The 26,079-nt window shown below is 44.5% G+C and overlaps 1 protein-coding gene across 1 annotated transcript in view; it reads left to right on the forward strand.

Moving 5' to 3' along the window:
- Positions 1 to 1,952: 1,952 nt before the first annotated feature.
- Positions 1,953 to 26,079, forward strand: part of DNAJC25 (DnaJ heat shock protein family (Hsp40) member C25) — a 28,029-nt gene continuing 3,902 nt past the window's right edge. The window contains exons 1-3 of the mRNA XM_030193761.1: positions 1,953 to 2,371; positions 22,309 to 22,461; positions 23,923 to 24,393. Of these exons, the coding sequence (XP_030049621.1) occupies positions 2,075 to 2,371; positions 22,309 to 22,461; positions 23,923 to 24,393 (921 nt within the window). The 5' untranslated portion in view covers positions 1,953 to 2,074. The remainder of the gene's footprint in view (positions 2,372 to 22,308; positions 22,462 to 23,922; positions 24,394 to 26,079) is intronic.

Raw genomic sequence — 26,079 nt, forward strand, 5'->3', positions numbered from 1 at the left:
CTGTCCCCTGCCCCCTCCATTCATCCCTATCCAGCAATTCCCCTCTCTCCCATCCGGCAGCGCAGCGTCAGTGAAGGAGGCGGGCTCCCGATGTCTCTTCTAGTCAGCCTTCCCTTCGCTCAGTGTCCCGCCTTCTTCTGACATCATTTCCTTAACATCAGAAGAAGGCGGAACACTGAGCGAAGGGAAGGTTGGCTAGAGACATCGGGAGCGCTGCCTCCTTCACTAACGCTGCACTGCCGGACGGAGGTAAATTTAAAAGGAAAAAAAAAAGAAAGGGATCTTGGGGGGGGAGAAGAGGGCGGGCAGTTGGGACATGGGAGCGGGAGGGCGAGGTAAGTACGGTGTAGCGGCGCCCCCCAGAGGACGGCGCCCCCCTGCCATGCTTACCTCGCTTACCATGTCGGCACGGCCCTGATCTAGCCCATTATATGTGTTGAAGCCAGTAGGCATAGCTTGCTGGCAGTAGGAGGTGTCACAAGTACACCCAAAACAATAGCAAATACTATTGAAATCAATAGTAAAAGATCATTAGAAATAATGGACTGCCTATGCGTGGTACATCTCTAAAAAGTCAAAAGCTGTTCCAGTCGGATAGGTAGTTGGAGGACAAAAGATTTTTGTATTTTTACTTATTTGACAGCTTTTTAATTTATTTGAAATCGTTCCATATCTCTATATATAAAAGGCACCACCAACGTTCTGAAGCCTCCAGCCGGAAGTGTGAAGCGCCAGAGATATCCGGTTTCCCCATGAGTGAAGGAAAACAGCACAGCACGAAATCTCTCTCTCTGTAACAGTGAAGGACTCGGAGGGGGGAGGGGACAGAGACGCCCTCACTCTCTCTGTAACACAAACACAGTACAGCAGGAAACTTAACACTGAAGGACTGGACTTGGAGGGGGGAGGGGGAGGAGACAGAGAGAGGGCAGAGGGCATGGACACACACACTCCCATCCCACATGCACACTCTGAAGAAAACTTTGCTAGCCCCCGTTTCATTTGCATCAGAAACGGGCCTTTTTTACTAGTGTAGATATAAATATCATTAAATCAAAACTGAATATCACTAAAACAGCTTCAAAAATTATTGTAACTGGTGGAAACAGCACTAATAAAGGCTGTATTTTGTGCTCATTTTTCTACACTGTTCTATAGAATACAGTAATACATGGCCAAATTTCAGTGAGGATAGCCTATTTACTGATGGATTCATCATACCTGTTGTTGTAATTTGCCTTGGTGTTATAAAGATTAAAAGTAAAATTAAACTCTACTTTCATTGAGGTACATGGAATCGTCTCTTTTGTACAAATGGATTATTCTATTTTGAGCATGTTTCAGGGACAAGTGATTTTCATAAGTCAAAATAATAAAAATAAATATTTTCTTTCATGAAGATCTCTCATTTGTTTAAACATAACTAAATGGGCTTTAAGCCCTTATGCAGTCCATTGGTTTTCTTATATTTTGTGATGACTTATACTGGGCCAAAAATGGAAATACAGTGAGACAGAATAATAGAATTCAGTAACATCCAAAACTTATTAATTAACATTATAACTGTATTCACATTTGGGTAATCACTGAGAAAATGCTGTTGAAAACTGACTCAAAGAAGAAATAAATGTTATCAGAGAAGGAAAATTTTGGCACATTTAGATTGACTCTGCATGAAGGTAGCTCTGCCTTTAATATTTTTATTTTAAATAGTAGTAATAAACAATATTAAGTGAATTTTTATAATATACCACTGCATTCCACAAAGCAAAGAATAACATATTACTACTCTACCTATGAAAAGTTACTCAGTTATTACACATTACAGGTGGCATGCTTTAGTGTACAAGCCTACAACTCCCAGCATGCTTTTTCCTCCAAGGCACGATACGTGTATCGGGGTTGTCGCCTTATCGAGCTCAAAAGACTACACTTTCCAGCATCCTCCACTTTCACTTCCGGCTTCTTCTGTCCAGGCTCCTCCGTCCTGTTCCTGGTCTTTTTCCTCCAGGTTTGGGGCACTGGCATGGCTTCTCTCCACTTTTGGTTGGGTGGTAGCTGACGGTCAGCGGCCATGACGTCGGCGCAATTCTGGCCGCTATGTGGGGCTTTGCTTTTGCTGTTGGTGCTGGTGTCCCCGTCGGCGGCGCTTACCGAGGGGTTGTACTGCGGCATGCGGGTTTGCTACGACGTGCTTGGCGTGAGCCGCGACGCCAGCAAGGCGGATATCGCGCGTGCCTACCGGCAGTTGGCCCGCAAATACCACCCGGACCGCTACCGGCCCGGTGAGCCTCCGGACGCCGCCGGAGAGACGCAGGACAGCGCGCACAGCAAGTTCCTGCAGGTTGCTACCGCCTACGAGATCCTGAAGGTAAAGGGGTTATTATTATTATTGTATTCCAAAAGTGAAGTGGCCATCTGCTGCTTTCTTGAGCGATTTGGATCTGGGACTTGATGCTCTTTTCCAAATATAATGTCATCATCAAGCTGCCTTATGTTTTAGGTACCGTAGGTATTTCTTTGCCACAAAGGGGCTTTTTCCAGACAAGCTTTGTGTAAGGAAATTAAAGGTATAGTTACTTGTCCAGCTCACAACGTTAGAGAAAGAAGCTGGATCATAACCCCGAGTAGAGAGTTGCATGGGGACAGAAATCTTCTCCCGCCCCGCTGGAATCTTACCCATCCCCACAAGAATTTAACCTGTCCCCACAACAATTTAATGGTACATAAAATAAAATTCTGGCACTGTGTGCTGAGAGGTCTCCACATGCACACGCCAGTGGGTCAGGTGACATCTGGTGCTTGTGCCGGTGTCAGAGCTGAGGTCTGTGCATCAGCCCAAGAGCAGAGAGGATTAATAGTAATATAGTAAGTGACAGCAGATAAAAAAAAAAAAAACCTGAACGGTCCAGGGTGCCCAGTAGTCTCTTTTTCATCAAGCACTGCCATTTCCTCCCCTCACCCTCCCTCAGACAGTTTGCATACCTTCTCCTGCAGGAATGGCTTCCGTCCCCACGAGTTCCGCGGGATTCCTGTGAACCCTGTTCCCATGCAGGTCTCTAACCCCGAGATCCCTGGCACTCTAGCTTCTGCTCTTACAGCTAATTTTTCCATTTAATGTGAACCAGACTTTTCCAAACTGTGGATGGGGATCATGAAACCTCTTCTTCAGGAAGCCTTCTCCCAAGCCTTTAGTATGTAGGGTGACTGTACACCCATTCTGCACCTGGACTAGCTTGCTACACATACTGTAACTTAGATCATATCCTTATCTCTTGCTTAACTAGACGAAGAAGCTTTGATTTTGGCTAACCATCAAATTATCCCAACTGACTCTGTACTAGAGAGTTGCACGGGGACAGAAATCCAACCCATCCCCGCTCGTCCCTGCTGGAATCTTACCCGTCCCCACCCATCCCCACTGGAATCTTACCCATCCCCACCCATCCCCGCAAAAATTTAAACCATCCCAACCCGTCCCCGCAAGAATTTAACCCATCCCCACCCATCCCCGTAAGAATTTAACCCATCCCCATAAGAATTCAATAGTACATAAAAGAAAGTTCCAGTCAGCTCCCTCAGTCTCTTTCTGGATTTGAGCCACAGCACTGTAGGCAAGGAAGGAATGGAAGTTGGAACTTGGAACACTCTGGTGCGCACATGTAAGATTTGTCTCTGATTCACTGGCAGTGTGTGCTGAGAGGCCGCCACATGCACGCGCCAGTAGGTCAGGTGACATCTGATTCTCGTGCCTGTGTCAGAGCAGAGGTCTGTGCACCAGCATGGGAGCAAAGAGGATTAATAGTAACATAGTAAGTGACAGCAAATAGACCTGAACGGTCCATCCACTCTGCCCAATAGTCACACTCATGATCAATTCATCATTAAATCAACGAGTGTGATATTATATACTTGATTATGGTCTTTCTTTCGTGTTTCTGGAACAAAGACCACAGGAGTCTATCTGGCCCCATCCTTATGTTCCAACTGCTGGAGTTGCCATCGAAGCCCACTCCAGCCTATTCATGTTCTCATTTGTGGGACACAGACCGTAAAAGTCTGTCCAGCACTGTCCTCATGTTCCAGCCACTGAAGTTGCTGTCTAAGCCCTTTCCAGCCCATCCTACACCAGATTGCCATGTATGAGAGACAGACCATACAAGTCTGCCAGGTATCAGCTCTAGTTCATCACAGCCAGAGTCGCCATCTAAGTGTCACTTGACATATCCACACACATGCAGCCATTTAAGGTTAGCTTTTATATAACTTCCATTTTCTAATTAGAGATCCTCTGTGTTCATCCCACGCCTTTTTGAATTCCGTCATCATTTGTGACTCTACCACCTCCTTAATGGAAGACTTTCTACATTTATGCTGTTAAAGCAAGGAAGAAGAGGAGGAGGAGGAGGAGACAGCACTCAAATAAATTGGTATTCGGTAGATGAGAGGCTGGTGCAGGTGCAGCTTACACTTCCACGGGAAGCCCACAGAACTGGTTCCATCCCCGCAGGAACTGCCTCCGTCCCCGCGGGAACCCCACAGAACTGCTTCCATCCCCGCGGGAACCCCGCAGGAACTGCCTCTGTCCCCGCGGGAATCCCGCGGGGACGGAAGCCGTGCAGCTCTCTACTCTGTACCTCACAACTTGTTCCCATCATATATCTGCTCTTGGTCCCTCAGCTATATGGTAAGCTGTAGAAAATCTTTAACATCAGATCTATTTTAGTTGAATGTTCTAATGCATGGTTATTAGATGTATCATTAGTATTCTCCTCTCCCGCCACTCTCTATCACAGTTGATAACACCCTCATCGTCCCCGTCTCATCTGCCTGCAACCTCAGAGTCATCTTTGACTCCTCCCTCTCCTCTGCGCATATCCAGCAGATAGCCAAGACCTGTCGCTTCTTCCTCTATAACATTAGAAAAATTCGCCCTTTCCTCTCTGAGCACACCACCCGAACTCTCATCCACTCTCTCCTTACCTCTCGCCTTGACTACTGCAACCTACTCCTCATTGGCCTCCCACTTTGCCATCTATCCCCCCTTCAGTCCGTTCAGAACTCTGCTGCACGTCTTATCTTCCGCCTGGACCGATACACTCATATCACCCCCCTCCTTAGGTCACTTCACTGGCTTCCGATCAGGTACCGCATACAGTTCAAGCTTCTATTAACCTACAAATGCACTCGATCTGCAGCCCCGCCTTACCTCTCTACCCTCATCTCCCCTTACGTTCCTACCCGTAACCTCCGCTCTCAAGACAAATCCCTCCTTTCAGCACCCTTTTCCACCACCGCCAACTCCAGGCTCCGCCCTTTCTGCCTCTCTTCACCCCATGCCTGGAATAAACTCCCTGAGCCCATATGCCAGGCTCCCTCCCTGCCCATCTTCAAATCCTTGCTCAAAGCCCACCTCTTCAATGTCGCCTTTGGCACCTAACCACCATACCTCTATTCAGGAAACCTAGACTGCCCCAACTTGACATTTCACCCGTTAGATTGTAAGCTCCTTTGAGCAGGGACTATCCTTAGTAGCGCTCTAGAAATGTTAAGTAGTAGCATATTGTATTATATCTCTGGGTTTATAGATAATCTCCCTGTTAGTTTTCAGGATAATCCCCGAGCCCTTTTTACTGGGATTCAGGCATCTTGAAAAAGAAGTTTTGAGGTTAGATTTAAATTTATCAAGGGATTGACAGTGTTGCAGATGGTTAGGCAGCGAATTCCAGAGTTCAGGGGCTTGAATAGAAAAATGGTATGCCCGGTGTCCTCATGGTGAATTTCCATCCCCCTGCTTCTAGCAAATGGACTCTATACCACCCCAGATCCTTTTTTAAATAATTTGTGTTATGTTGGCTGCCCCAGGATAAGTCTCAAATTACTGTTAGGTTAGCAGCTTCATGGTTGAGCTCTTTCTGAAATCTGGGGTGATTATCCTTTACCCTTCCGTTTATCAATTTGCTGTATTAAATCTTCTAGATTTAAGGACCCTTTTACTAAGCTATGTTAAGCAGCTACTGCAGTGCTTTCAGCTTGGTAAACAGTAGCATGTGCCTGCACTACTGTCTACCATGCTAGAAAGGGAGCCCTTGTGTTTAAAAATCCCATATGAGCTGCCTAATTCGAATTTGGTGAGAGGTGGGCAAGGCATGGGTGGGCAGAGGTGTGGCTGGCTGTGACAGCTAGCATATGGTTTGTACCTCAGGCTAACTGTCATGACTGCCAATACTGCAGCTGAACATACCACTAGGGGCAGACCGAATTTCTGTTTCAGATTCGCCACTGAAACTGGCCCGAAATCCAACTTTGGGTTTTGGCCGAAAATGCCTGTATATTTTCAGCTGAAACTAAAAATTCTACCCTCTCCCTCCCAGGGCCGCCGAGAGACAAGGCCGCCCGTGGGCCCCCCCCCCCCCCCCCCCCCCCCCCCCCCCCCCCCGAGGTCACCGCCACTCTCCCCTCCGTCCGCCATCGACCGGGCCCCTGCACTATATGTAGATCCTTCAAGAGGTAGTGTCATGATTTAGGCTCTACACCTTTTCTGATGTTTTGGTTCCACCTCAGTAAGGCCAAAACACACTCTCCACTGCAAAACACTATACACAAACTTGTGCAAAAACACACTCATAACCTTACCAAACCATAACAGCACTAATTCCAAGGGCAGGACGAGCTACAACCTTATGCGTGGAAAGGCAGCACTGTAATTACACCGGGCTCTAAAACACCAGTACACTACCTAATGAAAAACAAAACACAAAAGGGCTGCAAATACTACTCACTAGCAGAATACTGCACCTTGATCACACATGAAAAACACATGACAACAGATATGACACAAGGAACTAGAAATAAAAAAAAAAAATAGGCAAAATACAGTACTGAACTGGAAAGTTACCTCAAGAAGTCAGACTCAGCATGCAGCAATACTAGAAAAATTGAAACTTACATGCAAAATATCACAGATACACATTTCCAAAAGCTGACATATTCTAATTAATAAATTCTGAATAAAATACTTTTTTCTACCTGTATTGACTGATCATTTAGTTTTTCTATTCACTTTGGTCCCAGTGTCTTCTTTCCATTTCATATTTTTTTCTCTCACCATGTCCACCATCCTCCTGTGGCCTTATGCGTCCTGTCTACCATCTGTAGCCCTGTCCCTATCCTTCCTCCAGTTTCAGCATCTGCCCTGAAAGTGTTCCGATCCATCCCTTAAATTCAGCAATTTGCCCTCCATCCATATCCAGTATTTCTCCTCACTCCCCTCCCCTCCATCCATGTGCATGTACTTATTGTCTTGTCTTACCTTCCCTCCATCCATATCCAGTATTTCTCCTCTCTCCCTTCCCCTCCATCCATGTGCATCTCCTTCCTTTGTCTTTTCTTTCCTTCATCCTTGTACAACATTTCTCCTCTCTTCCCTCCCCTCCATCCATGTGCATCTCCTTCCTGACTTCCCTCCCCTCCATCCATCCATGTCCAGCAACTCTCCATGCTCTCCTGGCCTCTCTTCCATCCACCCATATCCAGTAAATTTCCTCTCTTCCCTGCCCCCTCCATTCATCCATCCATGTTCAGCAATTCTCCTCTCTCCCCTGCCCTCCCCTGCCCTCCCCTCCTGTCCAGCAATTCTTCTCTCCCCCCTGCCCTGTCCTCCCCTCCTGTCCAGCGATCTCTTCTCTCCCCCCTGCCCTGCCCTCCCCTCCTCTCCTGTCCAGCGATCTCTTAGTTCTCTCTCCCCCCTGCCCTCCTGTCCAGCGATTGCTTCTCTCTCCCCCCTGCCCTCCTCTCCATGTTCAGCGATTTCCTCACCCCCTGCCCTCCATCCATTGTCCAGCGATGCTCCCCAACAGCCCTCCTCGCTCGCCATTCCTTCCTACCCCCCCATTGCGCATTTAACCGTTTTACGTTCCTTCCTCTGTCGCAGGCAGCGCTGCTATTCATTCTCACAGGCAGCTCCGCTCCCCTCTGCTGCATCCATCTGGCCCTACATAAACAGGAAGTGCATCAGAGAGGGCCGGATATATGCGGCAGAGGGGAGCGGAGCTGCCTGTGAGAATGAATGGCAGCGCTACCAGCAACGGAGGAAGAAACGTAAAACGGTTAAACGTGCACGGGGGGGGGGGGGAGGGTAGGAAGGAATGGCGAGCAAGGAGGGCTGTTGGGGAGCTGAGGGAGGGCAGGGAGATTCGCTGGACAATGGATGGGAGGGCAGGGGGTGAGGAAATTGCTGGATGCAAGGGACGTGCGGCGCCGGGCCCCCCTGGAGGCCCGGGGAATTTTGTTCCCCTGTTGTTACGTCTGTACTCACCTCGCCCTCTAGTGGCCAGAACTGGTGGCTGCTGTGGACTGTCACCCGTTCCAGATTTCAGGTAAGTCCGGTCCGGATCTTCCGGGCTGCCAGACTTGCTTGCTTGGATTGAACCTACACAGCACCCGTAGTTTCCTGGTGATGGTTGCAGCTGAGCTCCAGGTGCTGCTGGGCTTATTAGCCATTCTGAAACCTTGCTGCTTTGCCTTTGCATTGTGTCTAAGGCCCTGGTATGTTGGTGCTTTTGCACTTCAGCCCGAGTTTGTTTCCTTGCTCTAGTTCTTGCCTGAAGTCTTGCCTGTTCTAGTTAGTCTATGTTTAGTTTAGAGTGTTGCTTGTTTCCTGTATTGCTTGTTTCCCAGTCTTGTGTCTTGTTTGTATGTCTTGCCTAGTTCTGGGTTTATCTGTGTTTGTTCCCTGCTTCAGTGACTACTTGCAGCTTTCAGTTCAGTCTTGTGTCTGGCTGTGTTTGTTCCCTGTTTCAGTGGCTGCTTGCAGCTTTCAGTCCTGTCCTTTAGCCTATCCTTTCCCTGCCTTGCTGTCCCTGTGCTGCCTAGCTGTTAGCCAGTCCTGCCCTGTCCAGTAAGTCTTGCCGGCCACCTGAAGCCTTGAGCTCAACTCTTGGTGGAAAGTGGCCAGGTGCAGGTGAAGCCTAACTGTTTGTCAGAGATCTGCCCTGTCTCTAGCATGGGGTGGTTTTGCCTGCCACTGCCGCTCCTTGGCAGTGGCCCAAGGGCTCACAAACCCAGTGTCCAGCTTTGTAAACATGACACCTGTCCCCCCCTCTCGGCGGCCCTGCTCCCTCCCAGGCCTACCTTAGGAATCCTTGGTAGTCTGGTGGTCTCTTTGGAGGGCAGGAATGAACCCCACTTGTTCCTGCCCTATGCCATTGCTTTGGAGCCATCCATAACACAAAGACTGCTTTATTAGCTCTGGTTTCTGATGCCAGACTTTTATTATCAAAAGGAAAAGCCCTTATATTTCTTAATTTTGATCCACCTCTGCATTTGATACAGTAAATTTTGATATTCTCTTATTTAAGCTGTTCAATTGGCATATTTGGTAAAGTTCTCTCATGGTTCAGTGAATTTTTACATAACAGACATTATACTGTGAAAATGAACAAGACTCCCTGCTTTTGCCCATTGTATTTAACATCTACATGTCTTTTATGGATTTTGTTTTTTCCGCATTAAGTGTACATTTTTATTCCTATGCAGATGATATGCTTTTGTTGATTCAAGTTAGTGGCAATCTAGCTGTTACTACGTCACAGGTCACCACCACCTGTATTTCCATGATCAAGCACTTTAGCTCAGTACATGGGTTTAAACTAAATATTGACAAAACTAAATTGCTCTGGCTTAATCACGATGTTAGTTCTAGTCCAGACACTTTATCAATATTGTAAAATTTATCCTTGAAAGTTGAATATACCTGTAAGATTTGTAGGTGTAGTATCTACACTTTCTCTTAAACCACAAGTAAATCATCTTGTTCAAATAGGTTTTTTTTTTAACTTTTTCAGTTGTGCAATATTTGTAATTATTTTGATTAAAAAAACACTTTGCTAGTCTGGTTCAGTTTTTTGTTCTATCCCGTTTAGATTACTGTAACAGTATCTTTCTCTTACAGTTAAGTTACGCTCTAAGTTTCAGATACTTCAAAACACTGTCGCTAAGCTTACTTGTAACTTGAAAAAAATTGATAGTTCTACCTATGCATTAATCTCCCTTCATTGGCTTCCCATAGAGGCCTGTGTTTATTTTAAATTGGCCTGTTTGTTTTTAAGCTATTTGACTGCTCTTCTCTGGAATATTTTCTCAAACTAATGTCTTTTCCTTCTCATCAGGACTTGAGATTCATATTGTTTAATCTTTCCATCATTCTCTGGTACATAGCGATGAAACTCCTCTTCAGATAACCGTCTGGGATGTGAATAACCTCTTCATCTGATGCATTTGCCACAACTGCACCTGTTTCATCCCTCTCCACATCTTTAACAAAGCTTGCCCGCTTGTAGCAGTTCACAATGGTTGCCTGTGTAACATGATTCCAGGCTTCTGTCTGCATATGTAGGGAATCCAATAGTGATAGATTACGAGCCAGTTCAACAGCACGTTTATCCTTGCCAGTCTGGTCATCCATAACGCTCATCAGATGACGTACCACAAGAGCCCGATAATGTTGTTTGAAATTGGCTGTTATGCCCTGATTCAGAAGTTGGATCAGAGAGGTAGTGTTTGGTGGTAGGAAGACCACCTTGACATTAGACAGTCTGACATCATCCCTGTGTGCAGCACAGTTATCACAAAGCAGCAAAATCTGACGCTTTTATGCCCGTATTCTAGTGTCTAACTTCTTTAGCCACTGCTTCCAAATTTCCCCAGTCATCCATGAATTTGCGTTAGCCTCATATGACACAGGAAGTCGCTTAACTTTCTTGAAGCAACGGGGCTGTTTGCTCTTTCCAATGACGAGGGGTTCCAACTTCTCACTCCCATCCATATTGCAGCAAAGGAGGATCGTCAGTCGGTCCTTCAGCGTTTTACCTCCAGTAGTTTCGGCATGTTTGAATGCAAGTGTTCCATCAGGAATCGTTCTTTCCAATGACAAGTGGTTCCAACTGTTCACTCCCATCCATATTGAAGGAAAGGAGGATCGTCAGTCAGTCCTTCAACGTTTTACTTCCTGTAGTTTCGGCTTGTTTGAATGCAAGTGTTCCATCAGGAATCGCTCGCCGGTAGAGACCGTTTTCGTCAGCATTGAAAATGTCACGAGGTACAAACTCATTCAAGATGGTAGGAAGAACTGAAACAACCCAATTTTCAGCACCAAAGTAATCAGCGTCTTGATTCTCACCATGCTGTTTCTTGAATTTTATGCTGTTCCTCTCCTTCCATCTTTCCAACCATCCAACAGTGGCTTTGAATTCAGTTAGTCCAAGACTTTCAGCTAGCTGGTTAGCTTTCTCCATAAGCAGTGGACCACTGACAGGAAACTGTCTGCTCCTGACTCGAGAAAACCACCGAAGAAGAGCATCTTCTACCGCCTCAGCTTTTCCCGCCCGTTTTCGTTTCCGTTGTGGATTTGTATTGTTTTGCCAGTCTTCCAGAAGCTGGTCTTCCTGCTTCAAGACACGTGAAATTTGACTGGGATTGACACCATATTCTTTAGCAATAGATGCTTGACTTTGTTTTCTAATTTTTTAAGAACTTCTATTCGTTCAGCCATTGTTAGTCTTACAGTTCCACTGCAATGACGACAACAACCACGGTGCACGCTCTAACAGCATTCTTTCGCTTATTCTGCCTGTGGCAAAGAGGCAGTAAATTTGAAATCTCGTTGGTTGTCACGCGCCAATCGGCTTCCATATTCCATGTGTGCGCTTATGCGGAGTCTTTCCTACAGAGGAGCGGTCTTGAACCATGCATATAAGCGAATCTTGCACTTATCAGTGGTGCGCTAAACTGAAGTTTGTCCCTATAGAAATTGATGGTGCCAAAAACGGGACCGAAGTACAACATGCAGTTAAACAGAGCATGCGCTTATCCGACGTGCACTTAAATGGAGTGCACTGTGTGTGTGTATGTGTATATATATATATATATATATATATATATATATATTTATGACAACCCATAGCGCTTATTTGAACTACAACCAGAAATCCCAAATCATTAGTCATCCAAGTAACTTTCCTGATCTGCCAAATTGAGACTGTTTCCATATATCATAATGTCAGAGGTCTAGCTTCATTACTGGCTACTGATATAGCTCTCTTTGCCAGAGCTTTTTTCTCCGAAGACAAGCAGGCCATATTGTTACATGTGGGTTATATTGTCCATGTCGCCCGGTTTGGGACATTAAAAATCTAATATGTCTTTAAGGGCATGTGCAACGTCCCTACCACACATGCATGAGTGCCTTCCTGCCCACTGCGAGAGCACGAGACCAGAAGTCTTCTCATCCGCTGTGTGGAGACAACGTGCTATTCGCGGTGCCTCACATAGTCTAGTGCGTGAGTTGTTTTTATTTATTTATTTTTGCATGAGTTGTGCCTTTCCTGGAAGATTTTCTTTCTCCTATTTTAAAAAAAAAATTTTTGTCCCATTTTTTAACATCTTTCCTTATTGTTTTAGCTATTTTTTTCCCCGCTTGAGTTTTTTTTTTCTTTTTTGCGCTCTTTAGGTCCTCTTAGGCATGATCTCCAGTCGAGACTCGTTCCCTGTGTGTGATTCGAAAATAAGTAGACGATGCTTCAGATGTCTAAAGGTTTATTGTAAAATATATAAAACTCAACACAGCTGTGTTTCAGCCAACAAGGCCTACCTCAGGAGTCTCTTGGATTGTACTGAATCATCCATTTGAAATGATGTCTGTAGCCAATATGAAGAAGCAACAAACAAAGTGTACTACGTGCCAAAACAGTCACTAGCTCACAAGAACTTCTAAACTCTTAACAGTAGCTCACTTGTCAGTGTCATTGTCGTACTTCTGATAAAAGACTAATCTCTTGGAATTCTGTGTGAACTCGAGCTCCACATTAAATTCTCAACCCCCTTTTGAGAGAGTCAAGACACGGGGCACAACTTAGGACATCTTTTAACTTCTGCAGTGCTGCTTATTGCTCTAGACCCCACATCCAAGGTTTATCTTTCTTCAGAAGTTTAACCAGTGGTTGGGTAACCTCGGCTTAATGGTCCACAAATTGTCTAGAATAGTTACATATTCCTAGAAATTAGAATAGCTCAGTGAGGGTAGTGTGTCTTCTCAGCTTCTGCCCTAGGTCAGTGGTTCCCAAACTTGGTCCTGGAGGCACGCCAGCCAGTCGGGTTTTCAGTATATCTACAATGAATATTCATAATAGATTTGCATGCAGTGGAGGTAGTGCATGCAAATCTCTCATGAATATTCATTGTGGGTATCCTGAAAACCTGGCTGGCTGGGGTACTTCCATGACCAGATTTAGGAGCAACCACCCTAGGTAATTAAGTGAATTCCAACACCATTGTCCTTTTTGCTAGCCAGGTCAGTCACTTTCTGAAGGTCAAATATTTCCACATGGAAACTCTTCGGTCCTTGGTAGCAGCGGTGTAGCCAGGAGAGTTCCTGATGGCGTTGGACCTCAAGGAGGTATATTTGCATATTCCCATTTGGCCTCCTCATCAGCAGTTCCTTTGCTCTACTGTGCTTGGTCGCCACTTTCAATTTCAGGCCTTACCCTTTGGCCTAGCTACAGCCCCTGGACTTTCTCAAAGGTTATGGTGGTGGTGGCAGCATTTCTCTGGAAGGAGGGTATCCGTGTGCATCCCTACCTGGACGACTGGTTGATTCATGTTGCCTCGGTTCAGGAGAGTCGGCAGGCCACCGAGTGAGTTTTGTCCCTGTTGCAGTCCCTCAGATGGGTGATCAATATACCCAAGAGTCATCTGGTCCATCCCAGTATCTGGGGGTACGATTCGACACTGCACAGGGCCGGGTCTACTTAACGTATCTGAGCCGGGACAAACCTCAGGAGCAGATGCGCCTTCTGTTGAAAAATTTGAGTCCTCATATTTAGGATTATAAGTACATAAGTACATAAGTAATGCCATACTGGGAAAAGACCAAGGGTCCATCGAGCCCAGCATCCTGTCCACGACAGCGGCCAATCCAGGCCAAGGGCACCTGGCAAGCTTCCCAAACGTACAAACATTCTATACATGTTATTCCTGGGATTTTGGATTTTTCCAAGTCCGTTTAGTAGCGGTCTATGGACTTGTCCTTTAGGAAACCGTCCAACCCCTTTTTAAACTCTGCTAAGCTAACCGCCTTCACCACGTTCTCCGGCAACGAATTCCAGAGTTTAATTACACGTTGGGTGAAGAAAAATTTTCTCCGATTTGTTTTAAATTTACTACACTGTAGTTTCATCGCATGCCCCCCCTAGTCCTAGTATTTTTGGAAAGCGTGAACAGAAGCTTCACATCCACCTGTTCCACTCCACTCATTATTTTATATACCTCTATCATGTCTCCCCTCAGCCGTCTCTTCTCCAAGCTGTATAGCCCTAGCCTCCTTAGTCTTTCTTCATAGGGAAGTCGTCCCATCCCCGCTATCATTTTAGTCGCCCTTCGCTGCACCTTTTCCAATTCTACTATATCTTTCTTGAGATGCGGCGACCAGAATTGAACACAATACTCAAGGTGCGGTCGCACCATGGAGCGATACAACGGCATTATAACATCCTCACACCTGTTTTCCATACCTTTCCTAATAATACCCAACATTCTATTCGCTTTCTTAGCCGCAGCAGCACACTGAGCAGAAGGTTTTAGTGTGTTATCGACGACGACACCCAGATCCCTTTCTTGGTCCGTAACTCCTAACGTGGAACCTTGCATGACGTAGCTATAATTCGGGTTCTTTTTTCCCACATGCATCACCTTGCACTTGCTCACATTAAACATCATCTGCCATTTAGCTGCCCAGTCTCCCAGTCTCGTAAGGTCCTCTTGTAATTTTTCACAATCCTGTCGTGATTTAACGACTTTGAATAACTTTGTGACATCAGCAAATTTAATTACCTCGCTAGTTACTCCCATCTCTAAATCATTTATAAATATATTAAAAAGCAGCGGTCCTAGCACGGACCCCTGAGGAACCCCACTAACTACCCTTCTCCATTGTGAATACTGCCCATTTAACCCCACTCTCTGTTTCCTATCCTTCAACCAGTTTTTAATCCACAATAGGACATTTCCTCCTATCCCATGACCCTCCAATTTCCTCTGTAGCCTTTCATGAGGTACCTTGTCAAACGCCTTTTGAAAATCCAGATACACAATATCAACTGACTCCCCTTTGTCCACATGTTTGTTCACTCCTTGAAAGAATTGAAGTAAATTGGTCAGGCAAGATTTCCCCACACAAAAGCCATGCTGACTTGGTCTCAGTAATCCATGTCCTTGGATGTGCTCTGTAATTTTGTTTTTAATAATAGCCTCTACCATTTTCCCAGGCACCGACGTCAGACTCACCGGTCTATAATTTCCCGGATCTCCCCTGGAGCCTTTTTTAAAAATGGGCGTTACATTGGCCACCCTCCAATCTTCCGGTACCACGCTCGATTTTAAGGATAAGTTGCATATCACTAGCAGTAGCTCCGCAAGCTCGTTTTTCAGTTCTATCAGTACTCTAGGATGAATACCATCCGGTCCAGGAGATTTGCTACTCTTCAGTTTGCCGAACTGCCCCATTACGTCCTCCAGGTTTACCGTGAAGTCAGTAAGTTTCTCCGACTCGTCCGCTTGAAATACCATTTCAGACACCGGTAACCCACCCAAATCTTCCTCGGTGAAGACCGAAGCAAAGAATTCATTCAGTCTCTCCGCTACATCTTTGTCTTCCTTGATCGCCCCTTTTACCCCTCGGTCATCCAGCGGCCCAACCGATTCTTTTGCCGGCTTCCTGCTTTTAATATACCGAAAAAATTTTTTACTATGTTTTTTTGCCTCTAATGCTATCTTTTTTTCATACTCCCTCTTGGCCTTCTTAATCTGCGCCTTGCATTTGCTTTGACACTCCTTATGCTGTTTCTTGTTATTTTCAGATGGTTCCTTCTTCCATTTTCTGAAGGCGTTTCTTTTAGCCCTAATAGCTTCCTTCACCTCACTTTTCAACCAGGCCGGGTGTTTTTTGGACTTCCGTCTTTCTTTTCTAATTTGCGGAATATGTATGGCCTGGGCCTCCAGGATGGTATTTTTGAACAGCGTCCACGCCTGTTGTACAGTTTTTACTCTCTCAGTTGCCGCCCTAAGTTTTTTTTTTTTACCGTTCTTCTCATTTTATCATAGTCTCCTTTTTTAAAGTTAAACGCTAACGTATTTGACTTTCTGTGTACAGTTACTTCAAGGTCGATGTCAAAACTGATCATATTATGGTCACTGTTATCAAGCGGCCCCAGTACCATAACGTCCCTCACCAGATCATGCGCTCCACTAAGGACCAAGTCTAGAATTTTTCCTTCTCTCGTCGGCTCCTGCACCAGTTGCTCCATAAAGCTGTCCTTGATTTCATCAAGGAATTGTATCTCTGTAGCGTGTCCCGATGTTACATTTACCCAGTCTATATTTGGATAATTGAAGTCACCCATTATTATCACATTGCCCATTTTGTTCGCGTCTCTGATTTCTTTTATCATTTCTGTGTCTACCTGCTCATCCTGGCGAGGCGGACGGTAGTACACTCCTATCACCATTTTTTTCCCTTTTATACATGGAATTTCAACCCACAGTGATTCAAAGGTGTGATTTGTGTCCTGCTGAATTTGTAATCTATCTGAGTCAAGGCTCTTGTTAATATACAATGCTACCCCTCCACCAGTCCAGTCCACCCTATCATTACGATATACTTTGTACCCCGGTATGACAGTGTCCCACTGGTTATCCTCCTTCCACCAGGTCTCAGTAATGCCTATTATATCCAATTTTTCATTTAGTGCAATATATTCCAACTCTCCCATCTTATTTCTTAGACTCCTAGCATTTGCATATAGACATTTCAGAGTATGTTTGTTGTTCTTATTTGCATGATGCTTAGTACCTGACACTATTGATTTGACATCTTTTGTCTGATCTTTAGTTGTATTTAAGGGCACCTGGCCTACCACGGTCTGTTGTGTAACCTCACTATCCAGAAACCCTATCTTCCCTGTTTGTGAGGTATCTTTGCAAGATACCTTTTCCCGAACCATGCGCTTTTGAGCGACTGTCGGCCTTCCCCCCCATTTCTAGTTTAAAAGCTGCTCTATCTCCTTTTTAAATGCCGACGCCAGCAGCCTGGTCCCACCCTGGTTAAGGTGGAGCCCATCCTTTCGGAATAGGCTCCCCCTTCCCCAGAATGTTGCCCAGTTCCTAACAAATCTAAAACCCTCCTCCCTGCACCATCGTCTCATCCACGCATTGAGACTCTGGAGCTCTGCCTGTCTCTTGGGCCCTGCACGTGGAACAGGTAGCATTTCAGAAAATGCTACCCTAGAGGATCTGGATTTGAGCTTTCTACCTAAGAGCCTAAATTTGACTTCCAGAACCTCTCTCCCACATTTTTCTATGTCATTGGTACCCACATGTACCAAGACAGCAGACTCCTCCCCAGCACTATCTAAAATCCTATCTAGGTGACGCGCGAGGTCCGCCACCTTCGCACCAGGCAGGCAAGTCACCAGGCGATCCTCACGTCCACCAGCCACCCAGCTATCTATATGCCTAATGATCGAATCACCAACTACAACAGCTGTCCTAACCTTTCCCTCCCGGGCAGCACTTGGAGACATATCCTCAGTGCGAGAGGATAGTACATCCCCTGGTGGGCAGGTCCTGGCTACAGGAGTACTTCCTACTTCACCAGGGTGATGCTCTCCTTCTAGGAGACCTCCCTCCTCCAAGGTAGCACAAGGGCTACTAGACTGGAGGTGGGACCTCTCTACAACATCCCTGTAGGTCTCCTCTATGTACCTCTCTGTCTCCCTCAGCTCCACCAAGTCTGCTACTCTAGCCTCAAGAGAACGGACATGAGCTCTTTGCATCGGGCGCAAACATATGACATCTCACCAACTGGAAGATAATCATACATGTGACACTCAATGCAAAAGACTGGATAGCACCCCTCTCGCTGCTGGACTGCTGACTCCATCTTAGTGTTTTTGAGTTTTCCAATATTTTAAAACTTGCTACAGTATTAAGGATATTAGCCTAATATAAAAGTGTCTTTTACTTTATATAGTGTATTGTATGATTTATTTAGTATTTCCTTCTTAGATAGTAATGAAATGTATTTAAAACTCTATAAGAGCACTCCTTGCTTGTTACCCTAATTACAATAACTGACTATAAATGAGGAGTTGTCCTAGGGGTGGGTGGGAATACTAAATTAGATCCTGCAGTGGCTGTTAGATTCTATCTGTTAATGCTGTGGTGCAAGGCTTTTAAAACTAAGTGGAAAAGACTATGGAGATTAGCTGTTTTCTGTTAGCTGTTGAAATTTGCTTTTTAAGTTTGCCTAACACTAACCTACAATTCCTCCTTTAAACCCCAATCTTTAAGTTCCCAAAGCACAAGCAAAGTAGCGTTCACTTACCAGAGAAATGTCCTCTTCTCTCAGAACTTCTCAGAAAGAAAGTTCAGTGGGACCTTCCCTCTTTATATACTTTTGAATCTAAGGGGCCTCTTTTGAGCAACCTATGCAAGTATTCTACTTCCCCCACACCTTAATTATCACTTAATTGAGGTCACTGGATGAGCTAACTCTCCAGCAGCCAAGGTAAAGAAAAATAACTGCCGTTTAGAACAAAGGAGTTCCTACCTCTAGAAAAGGTTTCAGTTTAAAACTAGGTCACTGGATGAGCTAACTCTCCAGCAGCCAGCAGCCAAGGAAAAGAAAAATAACTGCTGTTTAGAACAAAGGAGTTCCTACCTCTAGAAAAGTTTCAGTTTAAAACTATGTGGAAAATGCCTATTTCTAGAGAAAAGTTCAGTTTAAAACTGTGGGGAAGGGGTTTATACACTATGGCAACTAGTTAATGGTGCTTGCTTTTCTCTCTCTCTCTCTCTCTCTTTCTCTTTTTATTCCTCTAAACTAGGCCCTGCTTGCTTTCCCCCCCCTCTCTCTCTTTTTATTCGCCCTTAATACTAAATTAGATCCTGCAGTGGCTGTTAGATTCTATCTGTTAATGCTGTGGTGCAAGGCTTTTAAAACTAAGTGGAAAAGACTATGGAGATTAGCTGTTTTCTGTTAGCTGTTGAAATTTGCTTTTTAAGTTTGCCTAACACTAACCTACAATTCCTCCTTTAAACCCCAATCTTTAAGTTCCCAAAGCACAAGCAAAGTAGCGTTCACTTACCAGAGAAATGTCCTCTTCTCTCAGAACTTCTCAGAAAACAAGTGCAAGTGTTGGGGTCCATGGCTGCTACTCTGGATGTAGTTACATGGGCGAGGGCACATATGCGCCTGCTGCAGCTCTCATTGCTGAGCAGGTGGTCACCTGTGTCCCAGGTTTATCAGTGCAGACTGCTGTGGTTGCCTCGGGGGAGGCGCAGCATGCACTGGTGTCTTCTTTGCTCCACCTTACAAAAGGGGATGCCTCTAGCATCTCCATTGTGGGTAGTAGTGTTTATGGATGCCAGTCTGATCAAGTTGGGGACTCATTGCCTCCACCGGCATGCGGTGGGTCAGTGGACGGACATGAAAGCCAGCTGGCCAATCAGTCGACTGGAGCTGTGAGTAGTCAACAATGCCCTTCAGGTTTTCCAAGATTTGTTGGAGGGTAAAGCGATTTGGATTCTCTCGGACAACATGACTGCAGTGATATATACATCAATCAGGGTGCCATGCTCAGCATTTCGTTGGCTGCAGAAGCCCAGATCCTTCTAGACTGGGCGGAGACCCACTCTGTGTCTGTCTGCGGCGCACATAGTGGGACAGTTCAGCATGCAAGCAGATTTTCTTAGCCGCAATCTCCTAGATCATTTGAAATGGTAACTCGCATCGAACCCAGGCTAGAGGCAGGCACCTGTACATTTTTCCACTGTAGCCCCTAATAGGCTGGGTCCTGCACAGGATTGGACGGCACTGGGGAACAGTCATCCTGGTGCCTCTGGACTGGTCGCGGCACCCTTGGTATGCGGACTTGGTTCGTCTTCTAATTGATGTTCCTCTTTGACTTCTGCCCACTCCTGACCTGTTACATCAGGATCCGGTGCTAATGAGGGATCCCTCTGCTTTGGTCTTATTGCCTGGATCTTGAGCGGTAAAGATTGAGAAAGAAGGGGTATTCAGATGTGGTGATAGCTACCCTTCTCAAGTGGGAACGCAGTACTACTGCGACATATGGTAGAGTGTGGCACACATTTGAGGCCTGGAGAACAGAACTCCAGGCGACAGTGTCTCAGTTGTTGGCCTTTCTGCAAGAAGGCCTGCAGAAGGGGTTGGCATATAATTCTCTTTGAGTTCAGGTGGCGGCACTTGCATGTTTTCGAGGGCACGTGTCCTGTTAGTCTCTGGCAGCACATTCTGATGTGGTTCGGTTTTTGAAGGGCACTCTTCATTTGCGTTCTCCAATTCATCAACCTTGTCCAACTTGGAATTTGAATTTGGTCCTTAAGGTGTTGCAGCGGGCGCCATTTGAATATCTGCGCAAGGCTTCTGACAAAGATCTGACCTTTAAGGCGGTGTTTTTGGTGGCCATGGCTTCGACGCGTAGGATTTCCCAGCTTCAGGCCTTGTCGTGCCGGGACAGTTGTCAGAATCGGGTCACGCTACGGATGGTTCCGTCCTTCCTACCTAAGATCCTTTCAGTCTTTCATTTCAATCAGCCTCTTTTTTTCTTCCTTCCTTTTCTCAGTAGGATTACCCAGAGGAGTTTGCGACACTTTGGTTTTTGGATGTTCGGAGGGTACTTCTCCGTTATTTACAGATGTCTAATGACTTCTGGTATTCGGATCATCTATTTGTTCTGTCAGCACCGTGACGGGCACGTTGGATGAAAGAAGCAATTTCCTCGACCTATTTTTTAGAAGGTCGGGTGGCTCCTCTGACGTTGTGGGCCCATTCCATGAGAGCTCAAGCGGCCTCGCAGGCGAAGACAGGCTTTTTTTTTCTTTTACGGAGATTTGTCGGGCGGTGTTGGGGTCTACTTATGATTATCACACATTAGACAGTCACCCCCATGAGAGCTTACCCCAACTGATTATTGCTGGAACACACACGTTCTTGGGTTTGTTTCTTACACTAATAAAACAAATAAATAATACTCGGAAGTGAAATAAAAAGAAAAGTTTATTCTGGAAACAAGTAAATAGTAGCTCAAGCAGAGGCTATTGCAAATCTGAAATACAGAAAAGAAATAATTAGAGAGACCCCCCCTCCCTTGTCTCCAAGCCAGTTCACTGCCTTGAGAACAAAGAAGCCCCCTGAACACTAGTCTGTCACTCATATTTATACAATACATATTATACAATAATCCAGAAACTAATTACCATCTTAGCACATCCTACTAACCGATCATCTACCTTCCTATTCCATCCACATCTGACTTATATCAATTATCAGTCCTTACCCTAATTCTTAGAATAACAATTATGCTACCCCACCTGTCCCTACTAGAAACTTCTCCCACCATACCTTCAGTCACAAATTCCATGCCCCCCCCCCCCCCCCCCCCCATCTCATGCTATTTCAGCAGTTTTTTTGTATCACATATCCAAACTATAACCAAGCCATCTTTGCTGTACCAGCTGACCTATGGTTGGCTAGCAGACTGTTCCCAACTTCCCTTTTTCACTATCTAGATACAATGTGGTTTCAAACTGTATGAAGCACAGGAAATCTTGACCCAAAGATGAATATAAATCTAAATATCCATTAAAGTTATCTTAATTACATTGGACCATTCTATATGCATATACTTATCTACTAAAAGCTTGTAACAAAGTTCACAATCAATAAATTCTTACGCTGTCTTGTACAGTATCTTGCCTTAGACACGACCTTTAACATTGGTCATCAAAAATACAAAAAAAAACCAAACAGGTTTTTTTTTTCCATTCTCATGACGCACCTCCCTCCTCAAGATCTTGTATAACCGTCTCCACTCCCATACACATCTGTGTTTCAGTGAAGGGTCCACTTCCCCTTCTCCCATCACTTGCCTAACAAATCACGCTAAATGCATAAACATGTTTTGGGTCCAGTCTAGTCTGTATGCCCTTTTTCCAGAGCAGATACAAGAATATAGTTGGATTTTCCTTTTGGGAGAGTGGGATGAGGAAGTGGAATGTGATTTAAGATTATACAAAAGAGGAATGGAGCCAAAATGCAGTTACGCAAGATTAGAATGTAGATAGCACAGCTGCCATTTGTAAACCAAATCTGAACATATCTAATCTATTAGTCTGACCAGAAGTTAACATGCAAATGTGGGTAATACTTGACCTTGTTCTGTATTTCTGTAGGATGAAGAAACACGGAAAGATTATGACTATATGTTGGACCATCCTGAGGAGTATTATAGGCATTACTATCACTACTACAGCAGGAGGCTGGAACCAAAGGTGGACGTGAAACTAGTGATCCTGGTCACAGTGTGCGCCATCTCTGTGTTCCAGGTAAGATGCTTTGTACTCTTTGTGGGCTGGGGAAACCAAATCCCTTTGTTTCTAAATGTCTCAACTGCATGGGTTGGCCACATATTTCTAAGCTGCAGTTTTTTTGCATGGTAGGTGATTATTCCACTGTACACCTTGAATTTTGTTCAGAAAGTTCAGGCTATATTCAAATGCCAAGGTAAATTCCAAGTGAAGGTTATTTTATATTTTCTCAGAGTACTGGCAGTGTAGATGTTCATGTAATCTAGTAGATGAATGCAGATAAGCCATCGGCCCAACCAGTCTTTCCCATTCTGGTTCACACTGCTAAAGATATATCCCGTCAGTCAGCTATAGAAACTTGATTGTTTTATTGTTCCATATCCGACTGGTTTTGTTTCCTCATTGGTTCTCTACCAGTTTGGATACATGAGAATACAATTTGCCATTATTTAATCCAATTCCCAGACACTTGCCTAAGTTTCCATAGCCTGCTGAAAAATTCCTGGCCGCCACCAACCCATATTGAAACAGTTGGTTACTGGGTAATTGTGTGGGTTTTTTTGTTTTGTTTTAATTTGTGGAAGAACTTTATCGGAACTTCAAAGCATTATTAACAAACTAATATCAGAGCAGACATCAATATTGTCAGCAATTTCAAATTATATATTTGAATTATGTATTACCTGTCTTTATATATTTGAAAGACAAAGGTAATGCACAGAAATACCCTTTGTTCCACAGTTTTATCAATTCCAACCCCCCCCCCCCCCGCCCACTTACTTGAACACCAACTCCCTATTCAACACCTAACCACTCCTGATTACTGGGGAATTGTTATGGCTCCAATCCTGTGACCTATAGTATCACTGTGTTCCCTTTTCCTACCCCTTGTTTTTTTGTTGTCATCTTTCCCCTTATCTGTGCTCTCTCGAAGTAGTGAAAACCTCCATTCCTTTTTCTAACACTGTGTGTCCTGAGCATGCTTGAATTTTGTCACAGTACTGTTTAGTTATTTAAAATATATAAAAAAAAAATCCTTCAACTTCATGTCATGACCCTTATCCTTTTAGGTCCTTTTTCTTTTTGAGAAATTATGCTTTCCTTTACTTTGTTGGCATGTTGTAATATCATCCTTTCCTCCAGTGAGTACCTGTTGAGTGTGTGTGTGTGTGAAATCTTTTTCTTTAGGGTTTGGGATGTAGCCCTTCTCTGAACTACTTCCATCCTCTTAACGGACTTCAGAACTGAATATGGTAGTGGAGGTGGAGCCAGGAAAGACATCCTAATAATAATTATCTTTGCCTGTTGGGCCCTTGCTGCAAGGGCTAGGCATTGATTGTAGTGTGGAGTCGATACTGTGTATAACTGTTTGTGTTTTTAGATTATAAGGATAAGGATTCAGTTCCTTACAAAATAAGAGAAAGCTTTTGACTTATTAGGTATTTTATAAATCTGTTTTTTTCCTCTTAATTTTTCTAGTTCTTTAGCTGGTGGAGTAGTTACAATGAGGCCATCAACTACCTAGCAACTGTGCCAAAATATCGCATCCAAGCTACAGAAATTGCCAGGCAGCAGGGTCTGCTGAACAGAGCCAAAGAAAAAGGCAAAAACAGGCGCAACAAGGAGGAAATCCGGGAGGAGGAGGAAGAAATCATCCGGGACATTATCAAAACTAAAATAGATATCAAAGGGGGCTATCAGAAGCCTAGAATATATGATATCCTCTTATTTCAAATCATCCTGGGCCCTTTTTATATATGCAAGTATATTGCCTGGTATTGTTGGTGGGTTTATTCATTTAATATTAAAGGACAGGAATATGGAGAAGAGGAAAAACTGTACATTATACGCAAATACATGAAAATGTCACAGTCTCAGTTCGACAGCTTAGACGAACAGCAAAAAAGCACTTTCCTAAAACGACAGCTCTGGAAGAGAGAAAACTATGAGGTGGGTAATTCTCTATATGATAGCTTAAAGTTAGGCACTGGGATGATACACGCGAAGAAGTGTACACGCAATTGCCATTATAGAATACTACCGCAAAGTCCACAATTGTGTGAGTAATGATAGCTGGTGTAAAATGCTCATGGCTAACTATAGACAGGCGCATATTGATAGTATTCTATAATCAACATGCATAAGTGCTAGGCATGCCCCTGACCCACCCACGCCCCCTTGACTTGTGTGCTATGGATGTTTTGCAGCCGCATCTTATAGAATACCAATTTAAGGGAACTTATGTGCGTAACTAATTTGTGCCAATTAACACCAATAGTTGGTTGTTAATGCCAGTTAGCTTGTTAAACAGTTAGTTACGCGCACAGTTGCACTTATTTTACAAGGGTTAAATGAAAAGTAATGCCTCACCTCCAAATACAAATCCAGCTTTTCCTACTTAAGCGCACAACTATGGAACGCACTGCCAAAAATAGCAAAAACTATGCCAGACCTCCTTAATTTCCGGAAAGCACTAAAAACAGACCTGTTCAAAAGAGCATACCCCACCGACCCAACATAAAAATACATGGACACCTGCGACACAATGTAACCAAAGAAGGTAATGGACATGACCTGACTCCTCCTCCCTCCCCCCTCCCTAAGTTCCCCCCAATTTTACCTACCATACATGTACCAAATCTACCACAATATCACCTTGTATTCATTCATACCATGTATTTGTTCAGTCCGGAATCGGCTAACGCCACTAATGGTAATATGTAAGCCACATTGAGCCTGCAAAAAGGGGGGGAAATGTGGGATACAAATGCAACAAATAATAATTTATCAGCAGATGGCAGAACTGATGTGCTACACATGTTCTCTTGTTCTTTGAAACCTTTGCCTTCACCTCAGTTGGCAAAAAGTATCCATGTGAAGGGGCTGGTTTGCTATTGCTTGTAGAGTGGAAGCATGCAGCAAGTTCTCAGTGTGATTTAAGCAGTGTGCCATGATAGAATTTCTGATTGTTGAAGGAGTCCCTCCAGTTGAAATTTACTGCTGCAAGTGGGTTGTTTATGGTGATGACTGTGTTAATGTAAGTACTGTGTGTCACTGGGCCAAAGAATGTAAAGATTGTGGACTGAAAGGCAGCTCTAGTCACAGGAAGGAAGAAGGTGATCTATCACTACTACAACTAATCATTTCTGTAGCACTATTAGATGTACGCAGCACTTGTACACGTTATATGCAGGTAATTTCTCTGTTCCTAGAGGGCTCACAATCTTAAGTGGGAATTGAAAGCAGGTCGCCAGGATCAAAGCCCCCTACGTTAACCATTAGGCTACTCCTCCACTCTAGTTGAAGTTTCCGTGCTGTAAAAGTGAAGTTCCTGCATGTGGGAGGGGGCAGAAGAGAAATGTCCCCCTCCAAAATGCCTCAATACATCTCTATAGGAGCACAAGTTCCTACAACTGCATTATATATTCAGAAGTGGACTGACAGTGATTAAACCAAATTGAACCTAGGGGAGAGTGGGCCCCTTACTGCTGTGGACCCCCCGGCACTTAATGTATATAAGCAAAAAAAGGATCACGAGAGAAATGTATTCACCAATCATAAGAAACCTACTCTTCAAACAAACCAAATACTAGTAGTTCAGAGAGAAAAACGTTTACAACATGTTTACAGTACTAT

The sequence above is a fragment of the Microcaecilia unicolor genome, chromosome 2, assembly GCF_901765095.1.
Source record: "Microcaecilia unicolor chromosome 2, aMicUni1.1, whole genome shotgun sequence".
In the NCBI taxonomy this organism is placed as follows: domain Eukaryota; kingdom Metazoa; phylum Chordata; class Amphibia; order Gymnophiona; family Siphonopidae; genus Microcaecilia; species Microcaecilia unicolor.